At 35.4% G+C, this 17,860-nt stretch overlaps 1 protein-coding gene across 1 annotated transcript; it reads left to right on the top strand.

The window, feature by feature from the left end:
- Positions 1-5,351: 5,351 nt before the first annotated feature.
- LOC113240640 (protein windbeutel) lies at positions 5,352-10,086 on the top strand. Its single transcript, XM_026477991.1, has 2 exons — positions 5,352-5,986; positions 9,483-10,086. The coding sequence occupies exons 1-2, from the start codon at positions 5,438-5,440 to the stop codon at positions 9,684-9,686; spliced, it is 753 nt and encodes a 250-aa protein (XP_026333776.1). The 5' UTR covers positions 5,352-5,437; the 3' UTR covers positions 9,687-10,086.
- The last annotated feature ends 7,774 nt before the right edge of the window (positions 10,087-17,860 follow it).

Raw genomic sequence — 17,860 nt, 5'->3', positions numbered from 1 at the left:
AGGTCCAGGGCGGGGTCTACCATAACCTATATATAACGTAGTATAATGTTTAAGTACTTAATGTTAATAAGATTCAGAGAATGTTGACTGTTAAATAAAGAAAAGTACCTATGTAATAAGAAAATCTGTTAAAATTACGTTGTTTTCAATAATTATTCCACATTTTCATGAAGAAAAATAAATAAAACTAGCTGAGGGTCGTATTCTAGAACTCTACTCTATGCTCAAGTCAGGACTTGAGTATGGTTTAAAACACTCGAAATCATACTCAAGTCCCTGCCATTACGGTCGTATTTCCAGTGCTTGAAATCATACTCAGATCCTGACTTGAGCAGACTTGAGTATGATTTCAAGCACTGGAAATACGACCCTAATGGCAAGGACTTGAGTATGATTTCTAGTGCGTTAAATCATACTCAAGTCCTGACTGGAACATTGAGTAGAGTTCTGGAATACGGTCCTAAGTCTTGATAGTCTAGTGACTAGTGTCAACTGTTAGTTTCACCAAAGAGCATATAGATGGCGCTGTTATAATTTTACGAAATAAACGTCGCGTATTTTTATTTAAAGAAAAAATATTTACTATGTGCTAATAAATAAAAAATAAACAAAATATTGAAGGGATATATGTAAATAAATAAGTTCAACTTAACTTTTAATCATCACAAATTAAGACAATAAAACTGAAAATAATATTGTTTCCGTTGCATACGTGTAACTATTTTAAGATTGCTAAATTTGACATAAGAGTAATATTACTTTAACGTTAAAGTCGCGTCATGCTACGAACTGAGGGAATGAACAGTCACAAAGCTGCCAATAAAACATCATAGTTTTAACATTACAATAAGCTTACTTTAAGCGCGTTATGGTACGAAAAGTCAGTGTAAGGTTAAAGTAATATTGTTTTAAGAGGTTGTGATGTGATGTGTGATGAGTGTGTGCGTTATTAAGAATTTCTTGTAATTGATTTGAATTATTTTTACATTTTATTTAACATTTTTTTTCTTTACAATCCTTCATGGCTATAATGCGCCTTTTTAATATTTTAATTCGAGTTGTATTATCTATGGAATAAGTTTTTTTTAATAATACCAAGTGACGGGACGAATTAGTCTTGAGCCTGGTGGTAAGCGACACACCGGTCCATAACAATTGCACGGTAGTGCAATGTAGTGAAATGCAAAGCTTTAAAACGCAAACATCGTAGGGGCACTGCCATTGCGCCCGTCACCCAGAGGCATAATTTGACAAGTCTCATGTGCCTATAAGAACCCTACCACCACCAGCACCCCTACCCTCCAAAACCGGAACGTAGTGATACTCGCATTACTACTTGGCGGCAGAAATAGCTAAGGTGGCCCTACTTCCCTGGACGAACTCTTTCAGAAGGAACTCTACTGCTACTAAAACTCTACAGCTCTACAGCTATAGCTGGCAATCTGTTGACAAAAACAAAAAAAAACAAAATACCCGCCATTTAAAAAGAACCATATTTGGGCCGTGTACTGCATAAATGTGTTAACCCCATTGACTTATTTATTTGTAAGTCAATGGTTAACCCACAGAAAATCGTAAAATGAGTTATAAATGCAGTCTTATACCTTGTAATATAAAGTTTAATATTCTTTTCAGTAATATATTTTAAAACAGTCGTAGTAATTGTTAAATCAAAAAACTTTTTTCACAAAATCTGGTACGTTTCATAGGCGAATTTCGCAAAAATGTGTTATGTGTGGTTAAACCATAAATGCGAATTACAACACAATATGTCTTTCAACGTGGTTTGAAACGATTTAGTTTAAGTACGCTTAACACATACAACTTGTTTGAAAAATGTAAATACTTTAAATTTTGTCGATGGTATGGACAGACCGGAAAATGATATAGATTCTGAAACTGAGGATTGGGCGATAAGAATAATCCTTTTATTGTTAAAATAAGAATTAGGCTAATGGCGCACCTTTCTAGATATTTGTTGCGAAAACTGAAGCTTAATTGGTTTATTTCAATCTGAAAGAAAAAGAATGAAGGCGAATATGAGTAAGACGAAAGTGATGGTAATTGAAAGGGATAAAAGTGGAAAAATGGGAACAAGATTGGTAGCGGCGTCAGCCTTTGAGAGCCCTGTAAACACGCTTTATGAAGAACCCTATGTCATAGCGCAAAAGGAAATACTTCAGGAGGAAGATCATTCCACACTTTGCAGATTCGAAGAAGGAACGAACGAGATGCCAGGCATCTAAGATGTGGGGATGGACTTTATTCCTTTGGCGGGAGGTGTGATGATGGAAACGAGACGGTGGCATCAGTTTGAAAAGTTCCTCAGAGCACTCCCCATTGTAAAAACAAAAAATACTGCTTCGCTCTATTGAGCACTCCGAGCTTTTTGAAAGCCAGTTCGACATTGCTCTCCAAATGACCTCCGGGGTCACTGGACTTCGTTCGTGATGTCGAGTCCAAGTATCCCAATACTCTTAGAGATGATAAGGAGAAAAGAGTAAAGGTGTTCTGTAACTTAGGCGCTATTACAAATGGGTATTTTTTAGCGGTGATCGCGTGTCTTTGCGGGGTTAAATTTGACAAGATTCTATCGGCTACATTCTGAGACCTGCTGCCAAAGATATGTATCCACAATTCATCCACAGTGACTTTTAAGCTCCGCTCAGATAAGAAGCTAGCGATCCAAGGGCCCAGCCCCTTTGGAAGCCCGTAAGATGGTAGCTTCGATAGAAGTGCCTTGTGCCAGACACGATCAAAAGCCTTAGCAATGTCTAAGCTCACGGCCATTGCTTCCCCCTTGCTCTCGATGGTAGCTGCTCATTGGTGCGTCGGATACACAAGAAGATCACCAGCACTACGACCGCGGCTATATTAATAAGAGATGGTTAGTGTGATAATATTGAAAGGAAAGGAATTTTATTATGTTTATAATTTTACGCGAATTAATATATACATATATATATTCGCGTAACAAGTTTAACTATTAAAACCCGCCATTTTCTCTTCCGGCCAAGGCGTATATAGTGCTTTTCTCAAACAATGCGAGAAAATAATAAAAAACTAAAGAGGTGAAGATGTATAATAAAAAAGTTGAAAAAACAAAATTAATTAATATTAAAAGTACAATATTATATAAATATATTTATGATATTCTATGTCCTTTGTGGTGATATTCGTGAGCTCTGTACTCCTGCATGAAACGTTTATCCCTAAAATTAGAGCAACCTGAAACGAACAAAGGTTTGTTAAGCTGATTTACAGTATCGGAACTAATATCTTTCAATTTTACATATTACGATATATATACGAACAAACCTTACCTCAATTGCTATTGATTGAAAGTTTCAGTTTTCATGTACCTTACTTTGCTCATGCCGGCAACAAGTTTTCCATCGCTAATATTGCCTCGTTTTAAATTAGGAGGAGTACAATCCATTACTGTATTTTCGTTACCTCTCGTCTCGCTCATTTTGGATTACTCGACAAACGACCTATTCGCAAAACGGCATACTCTTAAAAAATGCCTTGTTCGCCAAATGACCTATATTCAAGTCGAAAATACAAAAAAGACGAAAAATCAGAAAAGTACACCATTGCCATTGCATTGTAAGTCAATGACCATTTCACTTTATTTTATTTTACCGCCTTTTTCTTTTTTTTAAAGTAAGCGGTACTTATACGTATTCTCAATTCTCGCAATAACTAACACTGGGCAGTTCGTTGTATGAGTTTTTCCTGTGCCTGTTTACATAGCTCATCTAGATTTATAAAAGTTAGTGGATTTTCATACTTGCTTATAGATCATACACTTGCTTACTTCCCGGCCTTGGCCGGATAGAAATCTCACGGGCCATAAATGACTAACTTCCCGTGTTTGTTTTTTTTAAAGTAATGCAAACATATCCGAGCATAATTGAGAAAATAAATTATTCTGTGATTGGGGATTTGGGGATTCTATTGAACATTTTACTTGCCGTTACAAATGGTCCGGTGCTGTACATTTTTAATTTCGAGCCAGATAGTACTAGTCTATCTTCATGTCTGAGGTTGAGTATAGGTGTCTTTTGGTTAATTGAGGAAGTGTTTATTTGTTGATGAATTTGCATATTACTTTTGTAAAATGTGTAAACAAACAACCTACAGTTAAAATATTTAATTCATTGAAATGTGGCCTGCAGCTTTGTTGTGGGTCGATATTTACCAATATTCTTATACATTTCTTTTATAGAGTGAACAAGAGCAAAGCATCTGTGCTTTTTTCTACAGAATTAGATGTGCATTATGTCATTCTTTAGTATTTAGATCTTTAAAATTTCACAATTTCTAGTCCAGATCTGTAACTACCAAGTTCTGAATTTTATGCACCTACGTCCGTATTGTAAATAAGTATCTAGGTGTGTTATAACAAAATTAAAAACTATAGATAACAGTCATGTGATGGTCACGCTACCCAGCAAACCCCGAAGTCGGTTCCATAAATTGTTTGTACAGGCATTGAACTCAGAATACCTGAAGTAACAGTTCTCAGAGCTCTGGCTGAATTGACTACAGTTACTAGAACATGGTAGACGTCGAAAACCAGTTACGAAATGTGTTATTTAAAAATGATCTACCTATTTTTGGTTAGTTTGGCCGTTGCACACCGTTTTTTTTACCCCTAAAATAGGACATGTAGGACATTCGAATGCATGAGTAATACTCCTATGAGTCTTACTACTATAATTTTCGGAGAAAACCTCGACCAAAGTTTATGAATTGCCGGCGCGATTGCATCGATCCAATCGCCTATAAATGCCAAGTGTAGCGATGTAATTGAGCGTTTGTATCGATACAGTCGCGCACTTGCATCGCTCCTAATAGTCGCCGTGTGTAACCGCTCTTAATACGATCTTTCGTGGCAAACAAACATTCCATGCAATAATAGATTATCGCCACAGATTAAAACATGTAAATGAAAACAAACATCATAATTAATCACTTTCAACCAATCACGTGCGCCCACGGTCCTCATACAAGCAACACACAAGTCATTGATACAAAAATAACATACATAGGCGCGTTTCAATTTACGCAAAACTATTTAAATAATAATCTTTAATTTAAAACCAGCTCTAAAATAGCCTGACACTTCAAACCCAAGAAAGTTATTTAACTGATATTAAACAAAATCCTATGTAATTATGACTTGATTAGTTTATTATTCAATTAAATATTACGTAGCCTACAAAAAGGAAAGTGCTGTAAACTAAAGTCGTATAAAGGAATGTAATGTTGGTCGTAGTAGAGAACATACTTAACCGGCTGATTGTCAAATTTGTCAATAAAAATCGAGAAGCGAGGTTGATCGACCGATAATATTGAAATAAATCTATGAAAGTGAACACAGTGTACTGAATATTGCAGTTGAAATTGTTGCCAACGTGTCAACCTAAAAATGCAACGTTGTTTATTGTTCCTGTGCCTCGTATTTGCTGCGCCTTCGGTCTACGAAGCTACAGGCGGCCTAGTCGAATTAGACGAAATATCTTTTGATAAAATCACCAGTAAATTTAAAGCATCGTTGGTAAAATTCGACGTAGCGTACCCTTACGGAGAGAAGCATGAAGCTTTTACCACTTTTGCAAAGGAAGCGAAAGACGTAGATGATCTTTTAGTAGCCGACGTTGGCGTGAAAGATTATGGAGAAAAAGACAATGAAGGATTAGCCAAAAAGTATGGCGCTCATAAAGACAATTTCCCAGCCGTGCGGCTGTTTATAAGCGGCAAAGCAGAACCTAAAATGATATCTTTTGACGAAAGCAAGGGATTCACTGCAGATGCTCTGAGAAAGTTTGTAATAGAGAACACAGGCGTCTACATTAGTTTGCCAGGATGTGTGAAAGAGCTCGACAAACTCGCCGGCAAATTCATGAAGGCATCTAAAGAAGAAAAGAAAAACGTTGTAAAAGAAGTTGAGAAGATACAAAAAGGTTTGGAGAGCAAGGTATGGAAACATTTACTCAAATTTAGTTGTACTACTTCTGAAGGTCTTTTAACAACAGAATCCCTTTTATCTTGCTGTCTTGAGGCTCTAATTAATAATGACGCCTGAAATTACTCTGACCTCTTTGTCATAACTAATGCATTTACATTTTGCTAACTGAGATATTGGCACATAGGTTCTTTTTCTTTGAAAAATAGAAAGAAAAAAAATAAATTTATTCAGCATATTATGATTTTTCTGCTTAAAGTGTATTGCACTGAAAAGGGCCCAACTCAGCAATTACTGCGGTGGAGCCACAGTGCTGGTTTTCAGTGGACCCTATTTGAAATGGCCAATGTACTACTTGGCACTTGGTACTTAGTGCAATGGGCTGGTATCCACAACTCGACGACAAGGCGCCTATTTTGCGTGTGGTGGGTGCAGGGTCGTACTCGTGCCACCCAAGCTCCTCCAAGCAGCCTCCTTGGTTTGCTGAAGACTTCGGGGAGAGACCTTGGCACTCCAAGGTACTTTGCCCTGTAGTTGGCCACACCGGAGCACTGAAGTATGATGTGCGCAGCCGTTTCCTCCCCCTCCATGCACGCTCTGCATAGAGGGCTGTCTGTGATACCTAAATTGAAAAGGTGTTTATTGTATGGACCATGACCCGTTAGGGTGGCAGCTAGAGTGCGAAGCTCTTGCCTTTTAAGTTTAATTAATATTCGAGATAGACTGGCATTGAGCGTAGTTGAACCTGTTCCTGAATTTGTTTTAGATCCATCAGTGAAGACTCCGACCTCTCTGGGGTTCAGTCCTTCGTTGAAATCTTCAAACAATTGTATCTTGTATTTTTTGTCAAAGATGTATTGCTTTGGGATCCTATCCACACACTGGAGGCAGTCCAGTAGCGGTTCCTCATTGACAGTCTTATAAAGGATTTCTGTGTGTGGGGTCCTCATGTGGTTCGAAAGGCTGGCTCTGTTTAGATGCACTGCTGTTGACGCCGCTTCCTGTCTGATGAACAGTGGGAGGGATCGAAGGTCCAGCATCGCTTCGAGGGCCGCAGTTGGAGTTGTCCTCAAGCAGCCGGTCGTCACTATGCAAGCGACTCTTTGGAATTTGTCCAGCTTGTCGGTTGCGGTCGTCAGCTTGGTTCGTGGCCACCATACTATCGCGTCGTAACTGATCATGGGTCTTATCACCGCTGTGTAGAGCCATAGTGTTATCTTGGGTGAAAGTCCCCATTGTTTACCTACCATTCTATGGCACTGCCAGAAGTTGATAGTAGCTTTTATAATTTTGTTGTCCAGATCTTTGTTCCAGTTCAACTAGTTGTCTAGTATTACTCCCAAGTACTTGACTTCGGTTGATATCTGTAGTTCTGTACTGAAGAGTTTGGGTAATCGGTAGTTACCTAGTAGTTGTCAGAATGGCCAATGTAAAAAAATAACAATTTTAAAAATAAAATAAAAATTGTGGACGAGAATTATAATAAGTACAACATAAATAACATAATTAGTTTAGTGAAATAAAATTACCATATGGCTACAGTGTTTTCAAATAGTTCACTCCGTCTTCATGATTTTATGTTTCTTGGTGCATTGTACAAATAAAATTTCTCCAGGTGTATTTTGCAGTATCAAAATATGCTCTCTGAGTTTATTTTTGAAAGTGTGAACAAACAGATTATCAATTATGCTGATTTTTCTTAACCATAAAACTGAAACTAAATAAGATAAACATAAAAACACTTGCAGGAGATTGTAAATCTGTTTTCGCTGAATCTGTATTTCGCACTGTTATATAATACAATAGTGCTCAAAAATAGAACTCAAAAAGTGTATTTTTTCAGAATAGATGAAAAATTAATTGCTCACTGTCCGTGAAAGATTATTAAAATTTATGTATAGGTTAAAGTTTATAACAGATGTCCAAACAATTTCCTACGTGCCAAATAAATTAAAGGACTATTTTGTCTAGAACTAGCTCACAAATAGTATGTCTCATTTTGAGATAAGTTTATCTTTTAATTGTTTCTCACGTTATTCAAGCGATGATTGTATTGACGTGTACAGATTCAAATTTTATGCACAGTATAATCTTGAATTTCACATATTTCTGATTACAACACTATTGTAATGACGCTTGTTACTCAAATCCTGAACAAATGTCAATTAATGCAATTGGTTTTATAATAGGCATGAAAATGCTATTCAACTATGATAATTGCCTTATTAAACAATAACTCTGTAATTGCAGTTACATGCCACTTGTATATGCAATTGAAACACTTTTCTCAACATAGCAAATTCACATTAAATAAATCTTATATTAACACTTTAAAAAGTTGATGGCTTCCATCAGTGTTTAAGCAATTACAGCTCTAGCCCTATATAACTCTAGGTGTTTTATAGAAAGGACGTAAGCGACATTTCGTAGATTTTTCGGGGGGCATGTTTTAACGACGTAAATATTTTAAAACAGTCATTAAAACCTAAAACATGCTACCCTGAAAAATCTTCGAAATGTCGCTTGCGCCCTTTCTATTAAACACGGACGAACACCTACAACAGTAAATACTGTAAGGCTCTAGCATTGGCCTGGAATAGCCTCAGAATACTGACTAGGGTTCTTCTATGAAAAAACGGTGGGAATTACACTCAAAGACTGCAAAACAAATATGTGGCTCAGACAGGAAAGCAGAGTCGCAATTGTCACCAAACGCGTAACGAACGTTAGTGAGAGAGAGAATAATGAACACCCAGTAATATTGACCTTAAAAAACGTATTACTATAATGGAAAATTTTATCCTAAATCTTATTAGATTATTAAAATTCGAATAATCTCAGTACAGAGTACTAAAAAACCGACCTCAAAAGTACGTGGATTAGATCTATTTGCAAAGTTTTTTGAATTCGGTTACCGGAAAGTGCGCAAACCCGGATTCATCCCCTAGTTCGCCACTATACGGAACTCGACACAGGAGATAATAAAAATCGGTTCTCACTACTCAAAGTATATTGAGAGAAAAACGCCTTGAATTAGAAAATAGCAAAATCAACCATTAAAATATTTGCTCCTTGTAATAAAATTTAGGCGCTATTTATAAAAATGAATCTGCATGCGTGAACAGCCACTCTTGGAGGTGGATGATTTTCTTCAAAAATAAATGGGCCACTATGGAGGTACCCTCTTTCCAACAAAAAAAGAATCATGAAAATCGGTGCACAAATACTGGAGTTATCGCGTAACATACATACAAAAAAAAAACATACAGTCGAACTGAGCACCTCCTCCTTTTTTGAAGTCGGTTAAAAAAGATATCAAACACTGGTGCTCGTCGGTCACTGGCACCACCACCTTATGTGGCTTCAATTATACTACTATTGTATTTTTTTTTTTATCCCAACATAACTTGAGACATCATATTGTGCAAACAATTTCATGATATTATATTAATAGATAGTATGAAATAAATTATTCTATTCTACTCAATAAATAATAATTGGATTTCAGAATGAATTCTCTGGAAAAGTCTACAAAACAATAATGGACAAGATCATTGAAACCGGGGATGACTTCATCAACACTGAACAACAAAGGTTAAAGAAACTCCTTGATGGAAAGATCTCAGAAGAAAAGAAGAAGCAACTACAGATAAGATCCAACATTCTTCAATCATTTCACTATGCAGCCAAAAAACATTCTGATGAACTCTGAAACTATAATTAATTTTATGTCTATTCATTATTTCAAATTACTGTTTGATTCTTCACAAAGTTCTAAATTCTGTAGTAATAAGGTAAATACATCAGCATTATACTGCCTACTTATCATAAAGGCGAGTATACACCTAGTTGATCATTTGTCATGTAATGTGTGAATTCTTTAGGTGATAATTACATTCCAAATATTAAAAGTTTACCATATTGTATCTTCTTCTTTTAACATAGTAATTCATTATCATAACTCTCCAGATACATTGACATTGTGCATGTATATCTGGACTCTAAAATTGAACTTCGTCTTGTAAGTCAATGTACGTCACACGCTAATGCAACAATATGTTACATCGACATGATTTTACTTCGACAATACTTTACTCAGACACTACGCTACTCCGACAATCTGTTACATTGACATGATTTTACTCAGACACTGCGCTGCTTCGACAACACAGACAAGATGTTTCTTAAAAAAATCTTTGTACTCAGATAAGAAAAATCATCATTACAAACCCACGTAAGAAACGGTTTCTTATAATATTGACCAATATAACAAAAAAAATGACAACATTGTATAATCGGAAATTTATTTTATTGAAATACAGAGTGTTCTTTTTTTAAATGGGACAGTATGGGGAAATCTGAAACCATAGAAGATACAAAGAAACTATCTTAGGAACAATAAAGTCGTCTTTTTTATGAAAACAATTTAAACCTACCCTCAAAATTTAAAAGTGTTGCGTGGTTTATCGGTAATGATGTAGTATATTAATTTAAAATTTTACCATATTATAACCAACGCCATTGCGTTGATTCAAATTTGAATGAATACCGTTTTTTGTTTACAAAATCCTTATTACAGTAAACAGAAAAAACATAAGTTATTATTTACAGGACGGAAGAAAATTTAAAACTGCTTTTCTGTTATTTTTTTTTTGTTACACTTTATACAGAGTATTTTTTTAATGGGATAATATGGGGGAAACCATAGAAGATACACGAAAACTGTCTTAGTTCTTTCAAACAAAATAAATAAAATTGACTAAATTTTTTGAATGCTAGCATTACTCAGATTCTTAAAAGACATAGACTCAGTTTCTTAAAAGGATAACTTCATTGTACCGGAAGAAAAAAATCGGGGCAGCAAAGTTAGTCAAATTTCATGAAAAAAATATTTTCATACACGTTTTATTCAATTTGACCAACTTCTGCTGTCGTGATTTTCTTCGACCCATACAATGAAATGATTCCGACATGAAACGGAGTCTATCGGCACTAAAACAGATTTTGATCAATTTTATTAGTTTTTAAACAATTTTAACATAGTCAAAAAATTTTGACTATGCTAAAATTGTTTTCACAAAAAAGACGATTTTATGGTTCCTAAGATAATTTCTTTGTATCTTCTATGGTTTTAGATTTCCCCATGCAGTACCATTTTAAAAAACACTCTGTATTTTAATAAAATAAATTTCCGATTATATAACGTTGTCCTTTTTTTGTTATTTTGACCGATATAAGAAACTATTTCCTGCGTGGGTTTGTAATGATGATTTTTCTTATCTAAGTACAAAGATTTTTTTAAGGAACATCTCGTCTGTGTTGTCGGAGTAACGTAATGTCTGAATAAAATCATGTCGATGTAACATTGTCGGAGTAGCGTGTGACGAAGTTCAATTTTAGAGTCGTATATCTCATATTGTTCAACATTCTGTGATATATTCAAAATTACATCCTTCTGTAACAATAATGTGACATATCTTCAAGGCAAAACAAGTAAGTTTACAATTTTTTTAATTATCAGAATAACATGTAGAATATTTCGCAATTTTTAAATAAATAAAACAAAATATTTAAATTTTGGTGACTTGAAACTGGTGAATAAAAATCAAACGTGTCAATTGCTCAATAATTATCCGCAAGGAGCCATAGTTATAAAAATGAAGATGAAAAAGCACTTAATGGTACAGTCGACAGCACATCAAGCTACAGATTGACGTGTCTTGTTCTGTTGCACTGGAGGCGATTTTCGAACAAAAATGTGTAGTCTGACGTGCTGTTGTCCGTACCTTATTGACATTCCAAAATATTATTGCGGTTTGCTTAGGACTTTTTAAATGCTTTTATGTTTGTGGGCTTGAACTAGTTTGTAAAGTTGTTGCTTTTACCAAATGTATATATGATATTACATAGGAAACGGAAGGCAACATGTGATTTGATTACATGGAAATACGTTAAATAGATGTATGTAGCTAATGAGCCACATACATCAATGTAATGGACCAAGTATTACATATTGACTCATACTAATTTCACGGTAGGTTTCAGTCAACCTCATTTTAGAGGCATACAAGTTGTGCAATTACCTACTTATATAAATCACTGAAATATGTACACTGTATTTTTTATTGACTTTTTATTTTAGGTAATATGGTTTGTGAAATTTTTATGGCAGTAAATGAACTAAACGTGACAATGTGTGTTACAAGTAAAATATGGAATTAAATACTGTTTTATTTTGAAATTGAAAAAATAGGGATTAGAACCCACTTATTTACACGCTTCAGAGGTTCTACACTCGTAACACGAAATCTGTAGGCACGGCCGTTTTCTCACTATGGATGACCTACGGACCTACTACACGAAGTTCGTCAACGAAAAGACGGGCCCGTTGGAAACTGTCAATTCGCGTTGTCATACATTCTTAGATATATCCCCCACCGAAACTCAAGTGTGTAGGTCATGCACAGTGGGGAAACGGCCGTAAGTACGGATTTCGCTTCGAATAGGGCCCCAGGAGGTACAGAGACTGGGGCCCCAGTAGGTACAGAGACTAGGGTCCCAGTAGGTATCGAGAGTAGGGCCCCAGAAGGTGTCGAGCGTACTGACCAAACCCATAAACGCTTGCAGCACGCAGTTACGGGGCAGGAATCTTCCATTCATATTAGTGTCTTCCCTAGGTAGGGTAGATATCATAATTTAATTGTAGCCAATTTGCCTACAAAGAAAAAGGAAATTAAATAAATAATTAGAAAGTTGAACTTCTGGGATGAAATCTGTCCAATAAGTTTAACCTTAAAAAAAAAACAATTTCATTGGAATATTAGTTCAACTGATTTGTAGTTTAGAGTATGTATGACGCGGTGTACCATTCTGGTAAAATGTGCCACCTAAATTCAACAGCAACTTATTCAACAGCGCGGCAACATTTTCACTTGTTTCTCTGAACAATTCACCAAAATCATGCGAAAAAATAATAGAATCACGGCCGCTGAATATAATTACATTTCAAAATATTGTCGGTGACACTGTATGTAATTTATTAATTTAAAAACATAATGACAGGAAATCATACGATGGTGAAGGATATAAACATAAACCAAATGTTACATGAAATACATCTATATCATTTATTAGTAAAAAATTGAAGTTCTAGAACATCGAAATTGTGTCACAAAGTTGGTCACAATTTTTGTTTTGGCCCTCTTTTTGACAAAGGAATGTTGTACACCACGATAAAAATCTTAACTGATCCGTACTTATTCAATATACAGTCGGCATCAACGAATTCAAGAAGCGTCTTTCAATTACATCATAATTCAATTTTCAAAGAAAGTTGACTTCTATCAAATGTGCAGATGGATGAGTGCTCTGAAGGTAAAATTGACCACATTGGATTTGTAAGCACTTGCTTAGTTCGATCGTTTAATTCATTTTGATGCTGACTGTACCTATTACAAATGTGAATGGTGCATAGAAAACAAACAAAAAAATATTAATACAGGATTTTTTTAACAAAGCATAACGAATAAAAATCATAAGGGCCATTACCACACTTCGAAGTGTGCTTCCACCAGTAAAAGAACTTTCCCGGGGTGCGATGTACGAGTATCGTTTTTTTTTGCAAAAAACTATGATAATATTCGCCAAGAAAAAAAACAATACGCTACACCCAAAAGGTAAGTGCCATCATTATAGCTGTCGTCGCGTTCAAACAATTTATATTATAGTATAAGTTGAAGTTTGACAAGGTAACATGGACCCCTGGCGTCCTGTATAATTTGAAAATAATTCGACCCAATATAGTGTGGCCCATGTTTAACTATTTCTTTTTATAACTATTTATATTTTGCAAATCATTCTTGAATATTTACTTTTAAACGTTGAGAAGTGGGAGATGGTGCGTAAACAAATGGGAATTGACAGCAACTGCCGACTGCACGCGTGTGAATTAACACCGCGCCGTGCTCTGTATGCATAATTCCTTGATTCTCGTCACGTCGGGTATTGCAGTCTATCGTGCTAACTTGTGTTTGATGTGGTTAAAAAAATACGATTAAATTATGTTTCGCGGTAATGTTTTTTTAAATATAATATCATTACGTGACGGGAGGTACAAGTAACCTGATGGTAAGCTACACGCCTGTCCATAACAGTTGCAATGCCACTTAGAGCTTTAAATCGCAAAGATATGAAACCATTGCCACTGCGGCTGTCACCTTATATATATTATAAATAACATATACATTTTGTCATACTCAAGTTCATGTTTTTTTTTAATATATATAATAGACACACGCTTGGCCACAATCAGGGCCCTGGTGCATACGGGTTTCAATCCGATTGGGTACCCCATCCGCAATATTATACGCCTCGATTCGGTATTCCGATCGGGAGAAGCAATCAAAATCAAGCTGCAGAAAGCAGGAAGCAAAGCGCTTAGTGCGAATAGATGGTATATCAACGACATAAGTTCCGTACCTTCGACCGAAGGAGAAACGGTGAGGGTGGAACTAAATTGAAAATGTCGTCCGAAACTATGCAGAGTAGACTTAAAACTAAGCTAATATGAAATATTTTCTTCTGACGAGACAAATAAACTAAACTTAAAATTGCGTTCGCGCGACCACTCTGTAAGCAGTTAATGCGTCCCCAACATAAAGTTATTTATTACTGTATAAACAACGACAGCTTCAAACACGTTAACACCTTTGCTTAAAATTATTCTTCTTCTTTTAAATGTTATGGCTCCATCGAAATAATCAATGATTTTGCCAATGTCTTTAAAATTATTACAATTCATAATTTTTTTCTTATTTACAAATACACTAACAATTTCCTAGCGTTTATAGTTTTATAAGACAATATTAAACACTTAACTAAGAGCGTATTTCCGTTAGTCGATCCAGATTACATGGTCCACTAAAATGTTTCATATACTCTGGTACAAAAAAGCGAGATTCTGTTGTACCTTATCGCGACTGAACTAAGACGTGCGCGTGATTATCTCTTACGGATCCGCATCGTGCGTTATATATGTTAATATATCATCTTTTATGTTAAGTAATCGACTATCGTTAAAACGCCAACATGTATATCTTCAATTCCCAATATTACGAAATCACCAATTAATATTGAATTCATAGATAGAATTGGTTAAATAACATTTTTGGTAAAATTACATACGGACGACATCCACGCACACAATTGTAAAACACTAAAAACTACCTGAATTGCAATTTTTCAAAGTGGTGCTAACTATAGCTCTGTTCACAAAGTTTTACTATCTCCGTGATCGAGTGGCTTGCACACCGATTTTCATGATATCACCATCTCTGAGGTCTCGGGTCTGGGTGTTTGTGGTACCGTCGTTGTTTCCAATTTCCATATAACCAATCATATAGTTACTTTCTTTGGGACATATGCGATATTATTTATTATACATATATCTAATAATAATAGTATTTTTGTGGAATTCAATGGGAATTCATAATAGTTTTGATTTTAGCCAAACAACTATCTAAACAAACAAATATCTGTAATTAATTAATATTGAATGTCAGAATGTTTGTCCACCATGATATTCAATTATTTTTTGTGAAATGACTTCACTAGTTATACTTATTAATACAAAGATTATTATTAATACACTTAGAAAAAAATCATTCGAACCTACGTCTTCTAGCAAACCGTGCAAGATGCTATGCCAACTAAGCCAGGATCTACAAAATTACAAAGTTAGTAATGTAGGGGCATCGTGAACGTTTTTGTTGTGCTTAGAGTTTTTTCCATGATACCAAATGACGGGACAAACAAGTCCTGTGCCTGGTGTTAAAGGAACCGCCTGTCCATGCCAGTTGAAGTGCCACTTAGAGCTTTAAATCGCAAAGATCTGAAGGACACTGCCACTGCGCCTGCCACCTTGAGACATAAGTTGACAAGTCCCATGTGCCTGTAATTTCATCTCTTACGAGTGCTCATCGAGTATATAACCAGAAATAGAGATGAAATAAGGGCCATCCATACCTGACAACTCAACAGACAAATCACTAAAAAAATCACTTTTAAATATCAACTCTCATTTGCGCTGAAATCACAAATTAGAAAACTGAAATAATACAGCGCCTACAATTGACCTGTGTGCTACGTCTCCGTATATTCCAAAAATATACTGTATTTATCGTAATAATGATAATTTTTCTCACAATGGGTGGCTGTTCCATTCGGTGGTGTGGGAAAAACAGCAAAACATGTAATTACAAAATAACGGAATCAGATTTCGGTAATTAGATATAAAATAAGTAATTTTGAAATTTTCGTCCTTATAGCAAAGCTCAAGTTAAACTGGTATTTTTGAAGTTAAACAATTGAGGCCACCCGTCAATTGTTCGATTCCCGGGCCAGGAGAAATATTTGCATGGCCTACACATTTATTTCTCTCGTGCGTTTGGGTATAATTTGTGGTTGTCTATGTGAGTGTCCATGGCACCCGCGACCCAGGGTTTCCCTAGTGTAGAGTATGTGCATTGTTATTATTATCATTATATACTATACAGCCACGTTTAGAATAAAAGTGACTAATTAAAAAATCAACAGAATAAGTTTATACCGTAAAACGACTTTAAAAACCATCATAAGGTTTTTAATTTGGAACTGATCCATTAAAGCTCGAATGGCACAGACTCATATATGGGTATCTTTCATATGTTAGAAATCCGACTCCCGCGTCGGTATGTCAGCACCGCATTTAGGCCATTTAGGGTCGTATTCCAGAACTCTACTCAATGCTCAACTCAGGATTTGAGCAGACTTGAGTATGATTTCAAGCACTGGAAACACGACCCTAATGGCAGGGACTTGAGTATGATTTCGAGTGCTTTAAACCATACTCAAATCCTGACTTGAGCATTGAGTAGAGTTCTAGAATACGACCCTGATTGTTGAATCTGCAATTGCAAAGACAACACGCCCGAATAAAGTGACGAATTAGCGATTCCGAAAATCTTTACGTTATTACTCAAAAACTTTCTTTTATAATCTTGATAAGGTCATAACATCTTGCTTAGCTGGTGAAAATGAAACATTTACATCTTGATAGGTCAAGTGACAACAATAAGTTCAATAAAAAGTGACCTCCAAGCTATTAATTTTTGTAAATATTTTTATTATTATTAAGCATTAAAGTCAAAGATTATATATTCCATAGGTAAAATAAATTTACACTTGAAAACGTCACATTTAAGCTACTGCTCGTTGACTACGGTGACCTCCCTGAGAAGAACGAGCAAGAAACTCTAGGGATTGCTCTTTTCAAATAAACTTAAATGCTATGGCATACACTTTGAATCAAATTTGTGTGGATTCTGGAGCCATGTCGTCTTTCCATACATCTTTATCTAACACGTAGTCTTCAATTTTGTAATATTTTTCGATCAAAATGTTTTTAATGTAGTTTTTAAACTTAGCAAATGATAAACTTAATAATCAGAAGCATATTTTCAGATTATAAAGCTGGATGTATGATCACTATTTTCCAGCACTAACAAGGCTATTTGTAATGCGAGAGTAATAAATAAAAAAAATGTGAGAATGTCGCAACTTCGAATCATATTAAGTTTACTGAATATCACGATGTTTTTTCGTGAAACTATTCCACTATACTAGTTTGTTATAACACAAAGATCGAACACTAAAAAAATTCTTTCGTTCCGGCTGGATTCGAACCAGCGAGCGCCTTCAACATACCGTGCCTAACGCTCTCCCAACTGAGCTACGGGACGAACTAGCGGCCCTTACGAATTTTTCTATATGCTTATTGCAATTCTTTGTTTCTTGGTTTTTAACAACTTTTTTGTCGTAGCACCATCTGTGAGAAATCTATGAAATCAA

Source organism: Hyposmocoma kahamanoa, unplaced genomic scaffold, assembly GCF_003589595.1.
Source record: "Hyposmocoma kahamanoa isolate Upper Pololo Valley unplaced genomic scaffold, ASM358959v1 160, whole genome shotgun sequence".
Taxonomy (NCBI): Eukaryota; Metazoa; Arthropoda; class Insecta; order Lepidoptera; family Cosmopterigidae; genus Hyposmocoma; species Hyposmocoma kahamanoa.
This window is presented reverse-complemented; position numbering and strand designations above follow the sequence as displayed.